The sequence below is a fragment of the Eubalaena glacialis genome, chromosome 12 (genome assembly GCF_028564815.1).
Source record: "Eubalaena glacialis isolate mEubGla1 chromosome 12, mEubGla1.1.hap2.+ XY, whole genome shotgun sequence".
NCBI classification, from domain to species: Eukaryota; Metazoa; Chordata; class Mammalia; order Artiodactyla; family Balaenidae; genus Eubalaena; species Eubalaena glacialis.
The window spans coordinates 22,607,214-22,627,910 of NC_083727.1; the positions used below are offsets into that span (position 1 = coordinate 22,607,214).

The window sequence follows — 20,697 nt, forward strand, 5'->3', positions numbered from 1 at the left end:
TCAGGTGGGGTGGTCTGTTTTTTTTTTTTTTCATAAATAAGAAGCCACCAAGAGTTTGGGGGTCATAGTTTTTTGATACCTATAGACCTGAAAGGGTGCCACTTAAAAGTGTTAGGGGTTGTTGGGAGGGGAAAAAGTAAATATTTTCTAGCATGTGAATACAAAGCCTTAATTTTAATTTCACTGTGCAGAGGGAGGTAGGCTTGCAAAGTCCAGGCCTGGTAGGAAAATCTTTCTTTTCTTCCTTAAATGTAGAATTGGGTTAGGGATAAATCTTGAATGAAGACCAACCACTCAAGCCTTGGTTGGAGGAGAAGGGCATCTCCATTATGCAGCTGTTTGAAAACAGAGCCTTCTTGGAGAAGGGACATATTCCAAAAGGAATATCTGGTTTAAACTTTTAGGTCTTAAACTATGAAAAAAAGTTTGTGTTATAAGTTTTCATTCTATAATATTAACTTTCTTTACTTTTCACCAAAATGTCAATAATATCTGCTACGGACACAAAGACCTCCATATCTGTATGAGTGTATGTGTGTGAAATCATGAGATGGGGCTCAGTTCCAGGTTTGGCTGAGGAGCAGGTTAACAGGTTCTCTGTAACACCAAGAAATGCACAAAGTGATCGAATTTATCCAGTGGGAGCAGAGACTCAGGTCAGAGAGGACCGTCCCTATCCTCCTCTCCCAGGAATCCCTCAAAACACTGGGAGGAAGTGGGACTCCCACAGCACACGGGATGGGGTTTGAGTCAGTGCCACTTGACTCACTGGTAGCTTTTACCCCGACCAAAATTTTGGTTACTCCAGGATTTGATGAGGTCAGAGAAATATCTTGGGAACCTCCAAAGGACCTGTCATTACCTCTTGAAAAACCTATGGCTCCCATTTAGATGAGGCAGTATACTTGCAAGTCACAATTAAAGCCACAGTTTAAAATGTAAATTGAAAAAAATAATGCTGCTCACGGTTATACATTTACACACAGTTCTCATGCTGTTTTATACTTTTAGAGAATGAAGAATATGAAAATATTTATTCCTCTGATTTAGCCAACATGAGAATATACTAATGTTAAAAATAAGAAAATCAGTTTTACTACAAATAAATGTAGCAGAGCATATGAAATTTTTCATACATTTGTAGATTAGAAGATATAATTATGAATCTGGGGTATGTTTTTAAATTTCTCATATGGTGAATGTGTCATGGGGCAAGGTAGACTCGGGGAATATCTTACACAAGTGAATACAGAGTTTATACATCAAGAAAGACTCTTAACAAGGTTGTGGTGGTCTGGAAAAGCTGAAAGGATATGGGCACATCACCAGAAAAGATAAATTCTGGGAAGTTTTTCTTCCAGAAGTTTAGAATCTTATAAAAGCAGCCACAGTGGAAAATGGAAAAATAGCACTGAAAAATGCACATATCTATATACATGTAAAACTAATTATTTAATCAAATGACAACAGAAAAAGTAATATATAATTACAAATTCATAACAAAATTTAAACAATATTTGGAAAAACTAACCATTCAAAGTAACAGGAAGCCAAACTTTGGTTACTTATAGGTCATCTCTGAATAGTGACTGTTACTGTTATCTATTTATCTAATATTAGACTTACGATACACACAATCATGCTCAAACACACATGCAGTTGAAATAATTCAATGAATTAAGCTAAAGCTTACATACCTGAAAGATTAATGATGCAAAAGAAGCGTTTTATGAAAGAATGATGCTGTCACTTTTCAGAAAAAAGAGAATATGGAAGAAAACTGAGGGTTTTATTTTTAACTACTTAGGGAAAACATGCTATAGTTTAATTGTTCATTTTCATGGTCTGGCAGTAAATGAAAACATTTATATTTTGGGAAAGTTAAGTTATTTTTTATGACTGTCCTCTTTTTTTTTTTACTTTTTTTCCCCCCAGCTTTATTGATATATAATTGGTAAAGAAACAATTGCACATAATTAATGTATACAATTTGGTGAGTTTGAACTTATGTATACACTTGTGTTAACAACACCACAATCCAGGTAATAAATATATCCATTGCCTCCACAAGTTTCCTGTGTTCCTTTTTCATTAGCTTTTGTTTCTGAGGTAAGAACACTTAACATGAAATCTACCCTCCTAACAAATTTTTAAGTCTACAATACTGTATTATTAACTATTTTATATAGCAGATCTCTGGAACTTACTCCCCTTGTATAACTGTAACTTTATATACTCATTAAACAACTCCCCATATATCCCTCCCCCCATCCCCTGGTAACCATCGTTCTATTGTCTACTTCTATACCTTTGACTATTTTAGATGCCTCAAATAAGAGGAATCACGCAGTATTTGTATGACTGTCCTCTTTTTAAATGACTTGGTCTTATCCCTCAGAGCTTTAAGGACTGGATTGTCAGGAAAATTACAACGTGCACGGTTGCTATATGATAATGGCCATTTACATAGGCCACGTAGATCCATGAGCCAATCACTGCATCCCACAGTTCCTTGGTGCTTCCTTCTGGTCCCACAGGAAGTAGGTGTAAGATTTAAGGGACGGGATAAACATATCTTGATGTCTGTGACTCGAATTCGAAAAGCTTTATTGCCTTGGTACACATTACTCCCATCTCCAACTAAAAAACAAATTTGATTTGATCCCGTTTATGGAAACTATACAGAAACAATGGCTCTGTTATGATCTGGAGGGTGTACTTCGCACCAGAAAAGTGTCTGCAGAAACGCAAGCATATCAGGTGATAAGGTAAAGGTGTAAGTCTGTGGATGAAGTCACACAAGTTGCTGGTTGTAAGGTGGCTCTTGAAAATTTGGTGGGCTGAAAAAATATATCAATGCAATCTAATTTCTGCTTAAAACTGTTGGGCAGGCTGGCTAATGAGATAAAACTAGGGCCAAGGGAAAGAAGGCAGGAAGAAAGGAAAGAATGACATGAAGGCCTAGTAGTGAGTGAAACGTAACACCCATCATCTCCATTGCAGGCCTGAAGCCTCCGTGCTATCCTAGTCACTAGGCTAGCCTAACAGGCTGGGATCTCTAGAGAGGGACTGCAGTCATTTGGGGGTAACAATTGGATCACCAAGCACAGTACCTGGTACAAAGTAACATTCAAACATACAAGTGATAACATATTAAAGAAAGACAATTTTTGATGAAATTTTTCATAGCACCCTTCCACGTTAGTAAAACCCAACATTTTCTTCCTCTTTAACTTTTCTGTCTCTCCCTCCCTCCCTCTCTCTCCATCTCCCTAACTCTGTTTCTCTCTTAATTCAAGGGTTTCATGGTGATTTTCTTGTTTCTGGGATTATTTATCATTACTGTTAAAGCCAAAGGAAAAAAACAGTAAGATTCTTCTCTATACTTATCTTGCACTTTTTAAATATATGATCTCTCGCAACAGATTCTTCATCAAGAATCAAGATTCAGGATACAGATGAAAATTATCAGGAAAAAAATTCCCAAACACGTAATCTAAAAAGGTTGACTCACAAAAAGAAATATGCCTTCCAAAATTATGTCATTTCAAAATGTGTTTAGATGTTCCTCCCTTACCATCAAAATCCCAAAGTGGGTCAGGTGGTTACACAGGCAGACCGTCTCGTTGGCTTCTGAATCTTTGTGTGCGACACATCCTGAAGTGTTCCAAAATCCAGAGTCTTCTGTAGGAGGAAGTCAACAAACAGTGTGAAAATAACAGCAGGTCAGTTTCTTCTCTGTAATGGATGAGCTTTCCCTTGGGGAAATATGCCTCAGACTCTTCTGCTTTGCAGTTTATCTGTAAAATGGATACTATCTTGAAAACTGCTAATACACAGAATAATTTCGATTCCTGGGATCATAGAATGTTAGTGCTAGGTGGGCAGTCAGAGATTAGGTGTTGGTTTTCAACTGTGTTCTACTGAAGTGCTTCAGGGGTCTGCAAAAAATTCAATTTTTACATTTTAATATATTTTAATTTTTAACATGTATTTTACTTATTTAAGTATATGTATAGACATATTTATTTAATAGATTATATGTAATATAAATATATATTTAACATAATTATAACATATATGTTATAATTATATTTATATAATTATATGTTATATAATTATAACATAATATAAATATATATTTAACATAATTAATATTTAATTATAATTAAATATTATTTAACATAATTAATATATGAATTGATATATAATTTATTGATTTAATATATTTTAAAGTCAACTTCCATAAAAAGAATATCCCTTTTCAAATATGTTATATACTAACAAAGTCTCTAGAGATCAGCACAATTTTTTACCCCCTTGGTCAATCTATATCTCTGTGAAGACACGAGAACAAAGAAGGTCAGCTTCCTTGGAACATGCTATTATGGACAAAGCAGTCATGCACAGAGACAACTTACTATAAATGCCTTTAACACATCTTATTTGACTTTTACGGTATGCTATGGAATATGAACAACTCATACATTTGAAAAGTATTTTAAGACTACAAGGTGATATCATTTTTAGCTATGTAGCTAGTAAATCAGGATCTTCTCAAAACTGCAACTAGAAACCAAACAACAACAAAAACTTCCCAGCTAAGATAGCAGTATCAAAAAAAGAGGTTTGGGACAACTTCAGGCTACAGTTCTGAGGAGCAGCCTGCACTGGCGCTTGTTTGATTGGGCCACCATAATCCCACTGGGGAACCCCAAGGGAAGGTGACCCTTATAGGGCAGAGGTGGGCGGTTTTGTCACTTCCCTTCCCTTCACAGACATCTCCACACTTCACACCTAGTGATTACCCCTTAATTCTGCCTTTCTCTCTTGACTGTCAAATGTCATTCTGGAGGCAGTTCAATTCTTTCACGTAACATGTATCCATTATAACCATTCCTATAGTTACAATCCTCTAATATGATCTCCCCCCATAATCTGTGGTCTGGAAGCTGGATTTTAAATTGCAGGCCTTGTGCACATCAAATACTCTCCTCAGAAGTGTCCTAGAAGAATGTGATCAAATGTATATTGACATTCATCTAAAAGTAGCAATAAAAATGTATGCTATAGTTTATAAATAACTGAAATCAGAGGTGGTTTGTTTAAAAAAAAGTCGTCTGCCTATTTCTTCTTGCAATGAATAAAAAGTTACAGAAATTAGAATTCGCTTCCCAAGCTACCTAAACTAAATTTTGCAGCTCAGTTGCCCTCACACTTACATTGTGACTCACTCTAATTTGGGATGGAATTAAAGAAAACGGGGGTGTCTAACAATGTTGAAAATTCAGTTGTTATTAAGACAGCCAATATTTTAAAACTTACCGTTTTTGTTCAGATCCCAGAAGGCACAGATGGGATGAGGCACTGCCTATATTAACATAAGAACAAACATGTGAAATTGTGTTTAAAATAAATAAAAAAATCATACAATTTGAACATGGGAAAAGAGTAAAAATGCTAAGGTTTTCACAAAGAAATAGGTCATAATTAGTCACGGCAATATGACCAAAGAATGGCAGGCAATTTAGGGGTTTGCTCTCACAGACTTCAAATGGAAATCAACTATAACTCCAGAGGAATCAGGTTACCATTTATCTGCAGGTTACTAATTATGTCTCATCATAAAGTGCAATTCTCAGCATTTAGCAAGGCTCTTTACACTAAAATTTCACTTCATCTTCAAAACTTTCCTTTATGACTAGGTATATGCCCAAAAGAACTGAAAGCAGGGACTCAAACAGATATTTGTACAACCATGCTCACAGCAGCATTATTCACAATAGCCAAAAGGTGGAAACAGCCAAAGTACCCATCAGTGAATGAATGGATAAACAAAATGTGTGTGTGTGTGTGTGTGTGTGTGTATGTGTATGCAATGGAATATTATCCAGGCTTAAAAAGGAAGGAAATTCTGACACATGCTATAATATGGATGGAACTTGAAAATACCAAGTGAACTAAGCCAGTCACAAAAGGACAAATACTGTATGATTCCACTTATATGAGATACCAGAGTAGTCAAATTCATGGAGACAGTAGAATGGCAGTTTCCAGGGGTTGCGGGAGGGGCGATGGGAGTTGTTGTTTCATGGGGACATAGTTTCAGTTGGGGAAGATGAATAAGTTCTGGAGATGGATGTAGTGATGGTTGCAGAACAACGTGAATGTATTTAATTCTACAGAACTATACACTTAAAAATGGTTAAAATAGTAAATTTTATGTTATGTATATTTTACCACAATAAAAAATTTTTTATAGATGAAGGAGCTGAAACAAAGGAGGCCAAAGGGTAGAACAGGGAAGTCTCAGAGGTTTCGTGACAAAGCAGGGCTAATTCTTAGAGGACTTCAGTTCCAAGCCTTAGTCCTTATCAGCCAGCTCACTTCCCGCCTGCCTTCCTGCCTGCCTAATGGTCAAATCATGACTGGGACCCTCTATAAATCAGGGGAAAACTGTGGTTGGGCCATTTAAGACAATAAGAACCCCACATAATTTTATCAAATAAACAGATGACAGCAAGGGTAATGAAGCAAAAAAAAAAAAAAAAGCACAACATTTGCCAAGATTTTAGACAACTGCTAAGCTCTCAAAAAATGTCAACTCTCTCCTGTTTCTCCCATTTCCCTTCTGCTTTCCTAGTTTCAGTAATCTCTGACTTTAAAAAGACAACCAAAACCTTTAATGACACAACTGTGCAATGCATCTACATCTAAGTTAGCTGAAGTAATTATACATTGTTTCTCAAAAGGTGTGACTCTTTCCTTCACTCTTACTCTCCTTCAGATGACTGAATCCTAGACAAGACTAACTCCCCCCATCCCACCCCTGTCCTGCCGCCACTGTTCACCACGACATTACGGCACTACCTGACTAGCTGGTCTCGCCTTTGTGGAAAATTGCCCCCTGCAAAAAAAGTACTAGTTACTTCTAATCATATATTTTAAAAAAGGCCCCACCATTCTATCAAACAGTCTGCCTCTGTTCCATGGCTAGTTGTAGCTTTTCCTTACCTGAGTCCTTGTATGTTTGATTTTAATTCTAACAGGATCCTTCAGATCCTGGATAGTAATGTTTCCAATACTGCATGCCATCACATAACTCACTAAGGTGCCTTTCTTGGTTCCTACATCCTTTTAAAGAAAAAAAAATTGTGTATTAGTCAGAAGTACACACTTTTATTTTATTTTGGTGCTCCAAAATAAGCAATCTGTCAGCACTTTTTACACTTAAGATCTTCAGTTATAGAACATCCTGTTTATAAGATCAAATTGCTAGCTTTCCTGAAAGAGCTCTGCTATTTCCCTTATTATAATAAATACGTTGAGGGAACAGTATGAGCCAATGCTGTAAGGCGATGTTCATAAAACTTCATTCTTCACTGTTGTGCCTGATGCCAGCCAGTTAAAATCTGAAACAATGCAAGCCCACAAATAATACACACTCATAAAAAGCTATGAAATAATTAGATCATTTCCTTATCCTAAAAAATAAATGAAGTTGTTTTCCTTTAGAGAAGTACCAAGGAAATATGGTGTGAAAAATAAAAATCAATTCATCTTTCATGTCCATGACAACAGTCTGAGTGTTTACTAACGTAAACCTAAATGTAATTCTACTGGATTAAAGCCCCACCAGAACTTTTACCATCTCTGACTACACACTTGTCGGCATCTGCAGCTTCCACTTCAAAGATAAGGATGTCAGGAAATCAAATTAGTGAATCTGTGCTGCAAAATGGCTGGGACCAGTAGACTGTTTCTCCAGCAAGATCATCACCACTTTCTCCTTCCCTTTGTGTTTCTTGTTGAACCTCCTGAATTTCTCTATCACAGCTTATACATCAGCTGTTTTGGAATAACTACAGGATTCCTTAAATGCTACCTAGTTCTCAGCATCCAGAATATAGGTTTTTTATTACATTTGTGTGGTCTCTCTCAATAAAGTGACTATGGCTTGGGGATACCCAGCCTTTACTTTAAAAATACTCTTATGCTGTTCCCTGTGTGAGGGGAGTACCATAGAACCCTTACATTTTTTTCACTCTGCTATAAATTTACTTAAAAAAACAAACATATGTTTCCTAATAATGTTGCTGATTGGGAGATGCCAAAGGAGAAAGAAATGATCGCGTGAGAAGATGAGACTCAAAATGAAACTGTGACAGATTCTTACAAAGCTAAGACTTCGCCCAACTCCTCCGGCTGGGCTCCACCTCTCCTCTCAATGGCCCCCTCCTCCCCCATTCACATCATCTAACACCTACTACATTTTTGGTATTATTATTATTATTATTATTTTGGCTGCATTGTACAGCATGCAGGATCTTAGTTTTCCAACCAGGGAAACCTCTGCCCCTTGCAGTGGAAGCACAGAGTCTTAACCACTGGACAGCCAGGGAAGTCCTCTGGCATTATTTTTAAAGGCGACATTGTTATAAGCCTCAAATAACTTTAACAAATGCAGTTTTACGTGTTTGTCGCTATTAAATCCTTCAGAGCAATTGCATGTAATTACATTCTTAATCTACTCAAAATTTTTATGTAGCTTGTTCTTAAAGCATTTGCTGATAACATTTTAAAATTTTTGAGTTAATGACTGTAAATGATTCCATGGTCCTCCTTTTACTTCCCTGTGGCCTCCTTTGCCATTCCTCTAAACATGACGTATGGCACAAGTCTATTAAAAACATTTCTACTGGCTTTGAAACTTGCAGTTCTCTCTTACGTAAGTCACACTGTTTGATATGCACAGGTATCTTCAGTTTAATAGGAAACTTTTATTGAAAGGGCTCGGTGAAACTGCTCAGAACGAGTTGTACTTTCAAAGGCAACCAGAGGTCACCAGTGTTTGCTGGCAGGGGACTTTCTAGTATCTGGAAATGATGCCAATAAAAATGATAATATGTGCTCAGCACAATGCCACCCTACTCAGGGGATGTGGGAAGGCCAAAGGCCATTTGAAATACTAATGGGAAAACTGATTAAAGCCAAGAATGCTGCTCATTATGTAAACAGTGTTTCCTGCTGAATTAAAAAAAAAAAAATCTTTCCTTTGCCACACAATTTCTTTAACTCTGAAGATCTGAATTGCTGGAGAGCATAAAATACTTAACAAAAGAAATAATAAATAATAACTTCTCCACAAATTCCACTTCTAATTGTATCATGCAAGTCTTAATCTGATTTATTTAAAAACCTTAAATGAACACATCCTATTAATAAGCACATAATTATCTAAAATAAAATATTTAAACAGTTATGTTAAAATTTTTCAGTTTTGAAAATACAGTAGATTAATTTTTCTATACCTCTCGATATATTTTCAAGAAATCTGAACTTTTATCTTTCCTTTGGAGCAATGAAACTCAATTTACAATTGAAAAATAATAATTTAATGAACTCTTACCTGGAAAAGTCCAGTTTTATTGAAGAAAGTAAACTGTGCCCTTTTAACTAATACAGAATCTTCTTCACTCAGGTTCTCAAGTAAGTTTGGAGGCAAAATTACAGAAGCCAATGGATCCATTTGTCCACTCCCAAAATCCATCTGTCATACACACAGAGTATGTCAGTTGAATAATCGTATTTAAGTTGCAGTAATAATTTTACTCCACAGAAGAGCAACTGCCAGCATCAACTTGGCCAGGACCAGGGCTCCCCTTTACCTCCGCCAGAGTCACTGCCCTCAAGGCTGAATCCCTTACAGACAAAGGCCTGGATCTCATTTGCGTTTTGCAAATGGGGCAAAACGGGATATGCACCGACTTTAACTAAACACAAACTGAGAAATCTATAAGTCAGTTGCCATTTTCAAGTATAAGAATTAGATTTACACTTAATAGATTTTGAGCTTTTCTCAAAACACACTACCAGAAAAATAACTACCAGAAAAAAAAAAAAAAAAAGCCAAGTTAATTTGTTTGATTGCTGAGAATGAGTATCTTTGCATAGAGGAAGCAGCTGAAGTTTTATGAACATTCTTGGGTACCATTTTTACTGAACCCACAGATCAGGCCAAAGAGTGTTTTCCTGCAAATGGACTTGAAATGAGACGAAGGCTGACCACATTTTCACTCTTAAAATGTGAAACAGAATTACCCAAAAGAGCCTTTGGTCCAAAGTAGAAAAATAAGTTCTTCCTTATATCCAGATTTTTAAAAATATTCTATCTTGGTTTATCTCCACAGTTAAGAAGCATTAAATGCCACTTATGTGTTCTCCCACGTCAAGGGTGATGCTTCAATCATTTCATTTGCCCACATGGCTAACACTGTCCAGCACACAGTAGGAACTTGAAAATTATTTGCTGAAGTGTCACTTGAACAGGTCAGAGAGGATCTCCATTAATCTGGCCATAGCTTTCTTGTTCAGCCTCATCATCATCTGCCATTCCTAGCCTTCTATACCATTAGTTCTCTAAGTACAATCCTCATACCAGCAGTACCAGCAATATCTGGGAACTTGTTAAAAGCGCAAATTTTGGAGATCCACTCAAGATCTACTAAATTAGAATCTCTGGGGATGGGATCCAGCAATCTGTTTTGATAAGTCCTCCAGGTGATTATAATATAGTTTGAGAACCACTGGCAAAGAGAATATACCATGCATCTTCCCACCTTTGGGTCCTTAATATACCATGCATCTTCCCACCTTTGGGTCCTTAATGTGACTTCTTTTCTGATTGAACAACTCCCCATACCCCACTCTCAATAGGGTGGCACTCACTCATAATTTAATGCTTAGTTCCACTATCACCTCCTGTAGAGGGTAAACTGAAAGTATACCTCCTCTCTGCATCCACATGCCTTATGGTTACTGCTGCTGTTAACCTTAGCCAAACTTCGGACTAGCCTTCTACCCCTGGAACTAAGATCTCGTTGCAGTAGCAACTAGCAGATGATCAGAGATTTTAATTCTTCTAATTAATTAAAGAAGCCACTGGCTTATTACCTGGAAATATGATTCATTATTGCTTGGAAGACCAATGCTAAAATTTGAAATTTCATTGGTCTCTGGGGACACAGATGATACTCCAAGAGCCAAATTCCGAGTTGTGATATTCACATGTGATGTGCTATGTAGGTCTATCTTGAAGGCCAATTCATCAATTGTTTTTAAAGCTCTAAAGAAATGACAAATAATACCACTGTTAAGTGACACATTTTAGGTACTTGCACACATGTGATTTCCTGCAGGACAAAATACAAACCAAATAAAATTGTCCTTAAACTTTTTCATCTTAACATGAATACCCACAACATTCCCCCAAACCACAATAACATCAGTTAAAACACTGAATCGTAGTGATAAATGCATCCTTAAGAGAAATGCGTGCTTTAAGGAAAAGCAGCAATTAAGTCATCCTAAACAAATATTCTGTTTTTCATCTGTTTTAGCCTTTCTTTCCTCATATGAAAAATACCCTTCCTACTTCATAACTGAGTGAGAATCAAAGGAAATATTATGATAAAAGTATTTTTTGAATTGCAAGGCCCTGTAAAAAAAGTTTGTAATTGTTATGTGCATAAGGTAAGTTAGGGAATACATTTTAACAAAGAGAAAATTTTCATCAAAGAAATTTGGTTGAAAGGAAGGAATAGAAAAAATTAAATATCTTAATACTAACACGCTAACTGAAATAATTGGATACAAACTGAATTGTGTAAAAATAGGTATATTTCACCCTGCCCTAGGCATTTTCATTTCAGAAGTATAACAGTCACAGAGGTGTGGCAGTTCTGTGTCACAGTCTGTAGGATAGTGACCTACAGCAACCAAGTTATGCCTAAAGCATGTGAGCTGAATGTTTGCTAAGTGTCCCCTTTGCAAGCAAAAAGAAGCGTCATAAATTTATATGTATATATAATAGTTTATCTTTTGAATTAACACCAGTTAACATTTTTCAGATGTAAAATGAAATACCAATTATGTCTTTCTGGGACTATTTATATTATCTATCCAGATCAACAATCTCAATCAATTTGTAAATTATTTTCTCAGAAAAACAAAAACAAAAACAAAAACAGAACTTTGAAGTTCATTCTGTGAATGATCTTGGGAAATATCAATGGATCTTCTAGAGATTTAAATTATGAAAGCTGGGCACCAAGTATTCAGATCTGTGAGAAATTATATAACAACATGTGTATCCAATAAATTTTACTCTCCAGAAGAAAACAAACAAACAAAACTTACTCAGAAGAAGACTCAAGCAAGTCTCTGTCTGGACTGGTTAAGATATTAGAAAATATGTTCATTAAAGTTGAGCCAAGCGTTATATCAATGTTTTCTTCTTTATTTACAATCCTTTTGACCTGTTCTACGATGCTGGTGATATTGGCTGAGTTTAACGTCTGCCCATCACCAGTTAAATTTAAAATCTGATTGGCAACTTCATTTGCTTCACCTAAAAAATGGCAGAAGAACAACATACAGTTTTACCTGTGTATTATGAGCATTTCCAGGAATCCAAAACATAGTATGGTATTTCACTTCATAGTAAAGCAGCAAATCAGGTTTCCTGTGTGTACCCCTTACCACAATTTTAACAGGACAACAGTATTTCTTTATACTCAGAAACTAATTTCTCTCTTTAGTAAGACACAAATTGTGCTTTTAAGCAACTTAGGTAAATAACTTGGAGGGACCAATATTCACAAATGGTTCTAAGAGAGATACCCCCAGAATCACTAAATAAGTATATATTTGCTGCTTAAAAAAAATACAGAACTATAAAACATTGATACAATTTATATATTCTCTTCTCCAAAATTTTCTTACTATTTTTAATCTCCTACAGAATGACTAGAACAGAAAGTCAGAATGAGGCAAAACAGTATTTTCTATCTTAAGTGAGTGAAGCAATCATTTGCTTAGCTTTTAATATTACAGTGGTAGCACAGAACAGAAGAACATGTCTGAAGAGGATGGAAACCGTGAAGCTCGAGGTCATCTCATTTTGCCTTTGAGAACTGAAGACAAAACTCTCACTTACTTGAGCAATTGGAGATATCAGGAGGCCCCCAGTAGGCTAGAGATGTGTTGGCAGGGTCATGATGACTATAAAACAAACAAACAAAAAAGGTATTTTAAATATTTGGCATAAATGACACTATAGCTGACAAAATTACTTAATAATCAGCTTTAGAATTTCCCTTAATATCTAGGTAAGTTTCATTTGAAGATAAGACTATAATACATTGACATAAAACTCATATTAAAAGTTATTGGAAAAAAAAATCAGGTGCATGCATCAGGGAAACAAAATACTAGCAATAGCCTATTGTAACCTAGGCTACATCAGGTTACTAAGGTTAAAAGCATAGTTGGTAACGTGGATCAAGTACTGCTTTAAGAACTTTCCAGATAAAATCTCATTTTGATTTCACTTAACTCTGTAAAGCAGATTATAATCCACATTTTATAGATGAAGAAATAGACTTAGCTAAATCAAGGAATTTTCCAAGGTCTCACAGCCAGGAAGAGGTAGAGCTACAATTCAAATCCATGTCCACAAGGCTCTGAAGCCCCTTTCTTTCCTCTCCACCACATATCAAACCAAGCAGTGGGGGCAAAGTATTTCTATGTGGGCAGTTTCAGTGTCTGAATTTCCCTGCAAGAAAACTCTAACTGAAGGGGGGTGGAGGGTGAGGAACTAGATTTGACTTGTTATTCGGTGAATCCTCTGCAGTCAACCTGTCTGAGGTTTCCGTTCAATATTTAGGAAAAATCTAACCCTAACAGTCTCCACTAGCAGACTGCCCTAACCTGGATCTTGTCTTTATTCTCTTTACTGTCTCTTTCCCCTTCCAACAATAACCACTCCAAAAAGTTAAGAAGACTCAGAATGTCAGATGTACGTTACGAGGCTGTGAGTTTGTTCATCCACACATAAGGTGCTTTGCTCTAGAACCACCCTCTGGTTTCCAAATTGCTCCATCTTTCTTTGGAGAAGCCTAAATTAGCATGTTGCTTGGAGAGAAAAAAAAAAAGGCTTTTCTTGGTAACCTACCTGTCTCATCTTTACCTCACATGGATTTGACATACACAGAGATTCCCGCCCTTCTTTCCAATTAATATACACTGCAGGGGAATTACGGTGCAACACCTGTAACCCTGGGAAGGTAGGTTACATGGAATTTGCTGGCAAGAGTCAGGGACTTCCCAGGTGGCACAGTGGATAAGACTCTGCACTCCCAATGCACGAGGCCCAGTTTCGATCCCTGATCAGGGAACTAGATCCCACATGCATGCCACAACTAAGAGTTCGCATGCCGCAACTAAGGAGCCTGCCTGCTGCAACTAAGGAGCCCACCTGCCACAACTAAGACAAGGCACAACCAAATAAATAAATAAAGTAAATAAATATTTTTTTTTAAAAAAAGAAAGTATTACCATGCCCGTGAAGCATAGAAGCCCGGCTTCCCTGGACAGGGAGCATTGTATACAGAAGGTTGGATGGCCGGCCATTTATAGCCTTTGGGGTCCTCATCATCATGACATATACCTATGCGAAAATACGAGAAATATTAACCTTTTTTTTGAAATTAGAGGTGCAAGATGAGAACAAAACAACAATGTTGGTAATTAGCTATTTATTCCATGCAATACTAAAATACTAGGTTTTTATGTTCAGAATTTGTAAAAGTTTAGAAGTTATGAAAAATAAACGTTAACTACATTTCATATTTTAAATTACATGTTACAATATCATTCTAATGTAAATCATTAGTAGGTAAAATTAGTAAAACAGAGGTTTATTAAAAAAAAAAAACACTACGTAAAATGAAAACTGTCCTGAAAAATTCAAAACGTAATTTAATCTTTTTCAAAGGGGAAAGCCTATAAAATAGTGCCTCAATAGTGTTGTAATTGAGTTGCCAGCATATTTTATGGAAACATTTTCTAGCTGCTCTGAAAGCATCTTTCACCTGGAAGTTTGCTGGGGGAATGACAAGAAGACGCCTGTAGGCCACACATCTTACACATACGCCTTCATCTTCAAATCATCCCACCTGTTGTTTGAACACTCTCCAGGTGAGTTTTATGACATAAATGACTCAGATTTTACACTTAAAAAATATCAAAATAAAAGCACTATATCAACAGCAACAACAAAATCTCGTATTTCAGTACTGAAAATTAGTAAGTTACACTAAGACTACTGGGAACCAGTATTCTACTCACCAACTGAACATTTAAATAACTTTCCCATTTATATTCTGAGTTTTTTTCCAATTGGTGGAAATTTTTCTTCATAGACCCACTTGCAGAAGAACAATAAAGTATAGAATTTAAATGAAGTGGTATAAATTACTTGTCTAAGTATGCAGAGAGAGCTGTTCAGGGATTCCTCAGCCTCTGAGGACAGAGATAAGGTTGGTCCTCATGAGGCTCCTTTGTCACGTACAAACTACCATTCGTCAAGCTCCTTCTCTGTGGAGACCCTTCTGCGTGAAAGGGCAGCGTTTGTACTCTGCTCATCCCCAAGAAGCTCTGTTTATTAAATAAGCAAGCGTTTTCCCACAGAGGCTCAGAAACTGCTGTTGTTGACGACGATAATGATGATTTGCATTCTTTAACCTCAACGAGTTCCTTATACATCCATCCCTCAGTATCCTCCAGGGACTGGTTCCAGGAAACACACCCCCCAACACACACACACACACACACAAGATAACAAAATCCGAGGAAGCTCATGTCCCTTGTGTAAAATGGTGTAATATTTGCAATAACCTATGCACATCCTCCTGTATACTTTAAATCATCGCTAGATTACTTATAATAACAAATACTGTGTAAAAGCTATGTAAATAGTTTTAAATATAATGTATATTTCAAGTTTTGTTTTCTGGAACTTTCTGAATTTTTTCCCCCAAATATTTTCGATCCAAGGTTGGTTGAATATACAGATGCAAAACCCGTGGAAATGGGGGGCTGACCGTAACTGTGTATGTTGACACATTAGAGATGGGTGGTTTCTCACAGAAGCAAAGATGCCTGCTTCTTTATTACATTGTGATTCTGGCCTCAGTCATAATCATGCTCTTAGAGGCTGAGGAATAGCTGCTTCCCCCACTTCAACCTCCTGCATGTGTGTATAAGGAAATGTGTCAAAGTTTCCCTTTCTTTTGAGCTCTACTAATATACCTAATCAACTGTCATCATAACATTAGAATGATAACTTTACTTTTTGTTATCCATATTTTGATCACTTACTTTTCTAAAATATGCCCATCAAGCCTCATTTGTTTATTTATTCAGGTATTTAAGGGCTGGGGGATATGCTGGTTGCTGGGGGGAGGTAGGAAGTGAGGGTGTTAGAAAAATAAGATGTGTTCTCAAGCCAGAGGAAATTCCTGTTTAAAGAAAATGTATATATGAACACAAACAAGTCCAGTCAAATTCAAGGGTCTTCTAATGTGTACGGTGCTCTAGGTCTGTGGACAGCTTGAAGTGGAGTCTCCAAGACAGTGATATCTATTCGTACATGATGATGTGAGAAAAGGCTTCATAGGAGAGGTGACTTTGGACTGTCCTTAATACTATATAGGTGATCATCAGGTGGGCAGTGAGAGGAAAGGAGAGAAGTGTGGGCAAAGACAGAGAAAAGAACACTGCACATCTGGGGAGGTGCTGGAAGCACCACACCTGTGGCTGGAGTTTAGGATGTGAATGGTGTCCAGGTGAGAACTGAATCTAGGTCCAGGATAACTCCCAGATTTCTGGCCTATTCCAGCAAAGACAGTGGTATCATTAATGGAGACAGAGAACATAAGAGATGAGGATGTTTTATAACAAGAAATAGTCTTTTATAAGATTTACCTCATTAGAGATCCCAAATGCACACACACACACTCTCTTTATTCCTAAAGTTGAAGCCAATTCTGGTCAAGGTTATCTTGGCATTTTGCTCATGTTCTTAGTATTTTCATAATAGGTTCCTAAAATAGGGTATAAACTTTCATCTGCCACTTTCATTCCCTTGGATTCACAGGTATCAAGGTACTATCTTTTACGCTAACCTTGTCACCCATTTGTTAACAATGTCACCAACAGGATGAATTTCATCATCAGAAAAAAATAGCTTTAAATAAGCAAACACACAAAGGAAGAATATTTTTGTTGTCGTTTCAATTAAACCTGGATAGTAGTCACATAAAACACATACTATAAAAAAATTAAAGGCACTCACCCAGTCGCTTCACATTCACTCTATGTAGCCTCAAGCCCTCATCCAGGGACTCATTATTTCTTAAGAGCTTCTGCTGAATGGTTCTTCCTTCTAAATTGGGATTGTTGGTAGCATTGTAAACTAGAAGAGCCCAAATCACCAACCTAGGAAAACAATTCAGATAGAACTGTTGTTGGCTCTATTGACCAGTTGGTTGTTTTTTGGGTGGAAAAATAGAACATTTGGATATGGTAGTAAGAGGGTGACCATAAAGTGCTGAGACTGAAGAAATATGCCAAGGCACTCAAAGACTTCTGCCACTGCACAAATTATAGTGTTAAAATAATCTCAATATGAATAGATTTTATAAGATACTGCCTGTATTATCTATCATATCACCCCATTTCTTTTGAGAAATACTTTTTTTTTTTTAAATTACTGAGATTATTTTTTTAAAGATTTATTGATTGATTGATTGATTGATTGACTGCTATGTTGGGTCTTCGTTTCTGTGCTAGGGCTTTCTCTAATTGCGGCGAGCGGGGACCACTCTTCATCGCGGTGCCCGGGCCTCTATCGCAGCCTCTCTTGTTGCGGAGCACAGGCTCCAGACGCGCAGGCTCAGTACTTGTGGCTCACGGGCCTAGTTGCTCCGCGGCGTGTGGGATCTTCCCAGACCAGGGCTCGAACCCGTGTCCCCTGCATTAGCAGGCAGATTCTCAACCACTGCGCCACCAGGGAAGCCCCAAGAAATACTTTTAAGTAATGTTTTATAGCATACATGCAAGAAAGGCCATATTTGTGGTTAATTTCACATTGTTTCTTTAAAGCAAAAACTAAAGTTTTTCAAGAAAAATTAGAATTTCAACTAATCTGATTAAACTTTTAACTTTTGAAATTATTAAGTGTTATTGTTTACAAATACATTGCAATTTCTCCAGAATTGTGATAAATGATTTTCTAACTCCATGAAGCATTTACTAGTACTTTGTACAGTGAAAAGTTACAAAATAGGTACTTGAAATTCACTCAGTGATTGGTCAGCATATCACTGAAGAAGTTTATAGACTGCCTGACCCTGCATGTCTTTAAAAAGAAAATATCTCTATGGGAAGCAGAGACATATCCTAAAAGCCCCACCAAAACTTTGGTTCTACAATTTGAAGTAATATAGTTTTCTGTTCAATTGTAATCACAGCTGTAGTCAAGAGCAGAAATCAAAAGATGCCAAAGTGAACTCAGTAGAACTGTTTTACTATGAAGTCCTCAGTGGAGAGGCAGTAGCATATTTTATTTATGAAATTCTGTGGGTATCAGTATAAATGAAATAGAGTATTAACATATTTGTGATGCTTAAAAAAAGAAAAGTAAGTGAAATATTTGCTATTCAAGGTTAGGTGAAATTTAAAAGTAGCCCTATTTTTTCCCTAACTATCTGTGCTAATCTCAAGGACAACATACTTCACAATTCTCATAATTCACTCTGAAAAGCTATTTATCTCTAAAATCATTTACTGCTTAATGTTCATATATGAGTCATATTTCAGGGTGAGACAAACATAGATGTGAAATATAATGGTGAATTGTGATAGCTTAATAATTTGTTCAATGGCCTATTAAAAATAAGTATCCCTTGACTAAATTATTGTTGGAAACTAACCTTTGCCACTCCAGTAACTGAGAATTTATAGTTGGGAATATGACCTTTAACTTCCTTTGAATATTGAGAACACAGTACAATGTGGATGGTACTGACCCAAATTCAGCAATTCAAGAATGACGGTGCGTTTTCACAGGTCTTATCTGTGTTGCTTTCCTCTCTCATCCTGGAAACTGAAACTGTTTTATGGTTCTGTAAGGTCCAGTTCTATCTGTTGTTACTATCAATTGTTCTTTATTTGAATAAACCAGTCTCTGCAGCTTTGGTTTCCTGTCTGTCTAGGTAATAGAGTATGATAGCATTATCTAAAGCTAGGGTCTGTGTTAAGTGTTACAATCCGATTGAAAGAAAAGGTTGGGAAAAAAGCGTGTGTGAAGACTAGTAGATTGTTGTTTGGACAAAAACTATGAGGGACTATAAAGGATCATCCATGAACATAAAAGAAACAGCGAGCAGAAAGAAAGAAATGGAGGTAAAGCCAGTAAGAACAAATTTTAAAGCAATGCCGGAGTTCATACCAAAGAAAAACAAAATGTGTGGATTTTCCCATATACATTGTCTAAGTTCATTCTCCCTACAATTTTCTGTAAAATTACCCATTGGTTTGACAGACAGGAAACTGAGATTCCATGAATTTAAATGTTTTTTGAACAAGAGTTTCTAAGGTGCTGACATATATTCATGATGGCTGATTTTAGTATCGTCAGGTAGTAGAAGAATCACGTTAAGTGGGACTACAGCATGGGAGCACAAAGTCAGAAATCCTGGCTTTTCATATTGGTTGGTTGATCTTGGGCAGTTCGCTGGGTCTTAGTTTTGTCACTGGTTGAAAGGGCAGGTTGTTACCTGCCTTATCTATGTCAGGGAGTAATTGGGAGAGGGAAGCAAATGAGCCAGTGAATGTGACAGTGCTTGGAATCATAAAGTGCTGTGCAAATGTAAGGAGACACTGTGATGAAGGTTACAGTGATGATGAGGATGAGGATGAAGATGATGATTATGCTTCCAAGAAGCATTGGTTTAATATATTTATACTTCCGAGAAATATGTTATTTGGCTCTTCTTATAAAATTGCACTGTTAGAATCTGAGTTTGAGCTCTCTGCAGAGGGTATACCATTGGAGATACCCTGAACTAGGGCTGCCACAATTGCAAGAAAAAGTGTCCAGCAAAGGGATCCAGATAATTGCTGGATCCATTATTCAAGGCTCAATATGATCTAGCAGTAAGGTTTGGAAAAAAGAAATTATTTGCCTAAATAGAGGAGAAAAGTCCTGTTACCATCAAGAATACAGTGTTAAAATACATTAAATACATTATTTGTTCTTTAGATCACAAAGGAAAAGGAACAATTCCAGAAAATAAAAAACAACTTTCCCTAACCAGATGGCCCAATCCAGTCTGTTGAATACTTACAGAAATAAGTTTGAAATATAACCTTAAAGACGTGTTTTTCTAATGCCGAATAGAAAAAGAAAAATAATAAGAAAACTCTCTAGTCAACTCTCATATGAAATTTTATTACTAGCTTCTCATAGTAAGAATGTATCACTTGAAAAGAGATATATTCCATCATTATAGTTGTAAATACATAATATTAATTCAGTCAATTGAAACTGAGTAAGAGATGTGAACTTTTGCTTTCCAACTAATTTTTTTATTCTGTGGAGATGCAATATATTACCTGAACACAACTACATTTATTTCATTTAGGAGTTTACATTATTTTTTAAGAACAGTTGGCCTTTAAATGCCAACTGATTACATATGGTGAACATATCCATTAAATTACCTGCCTGCATAAGTCATGACCTTGATATAAATTTAAAAATGAAGACTTCAGAAAATTAGCTGATGGCTT

General features: G+C 36.4%; 1 protein-coding gene across 7 annotated transcripts in view; it reads right to left on the reverse strand.

Moving 5' to 3' along the window:
- The window catches only part of ADGRG6 (adhesion G protein-coupled receptor G6), a 135,636-nt gene that overhangs the window by 26,437 nt on the left and 88,502 nt on the right, over nucleotides 1-20,697 (reverse strand). For all 7 annotated transcript variants that reach the window (XM_061207706.1, XM_061207705.1, XM_061207710.1 and 4 more), the window contains 9 exons: nucleotides 17,198-17,340; nucleotides 14,398-14,509; nucleotides 12,998-13,062; nucleotides 12,199-12,409; nucleotides 10,954-11,125; nucleotides 9,410-9,550; nucleotides 7,015-7,134; nucleotides 5,326-5,371; nucleotides 3,578-3,684 (listed from right to left, as the gene is read on the reverse strand). In XM_061207706.1, the coding sequence (XP_061063689.1) occupies nucleotides 3,578-3,684; nucleotides 5,326-5,371; nucleotides 7,015-7,134; nucleotides 9,410-9,550; nucleotides 10,954-11,125; nucleotides 12,199-12,409; nucleotides 12,998-13,062; nucleotides 14,398-14,509; nucleotides 17,198-17,340 (1,117 nt within the window). The remainder of the gene's footprint in view (nucleotides 1-3,577; nucleotides 3,685-5,325; nucleotides 5,372-7,014; nucleotides 7,135-9,409; nucleotides 9,551-10,953; nucleotides 11,126-12,198; nucleotides 12,410-12,997; nucleotides 13,063-14,397; nucleotides 14,510-17,197; nucleotides 17,341-20,697) is intronic.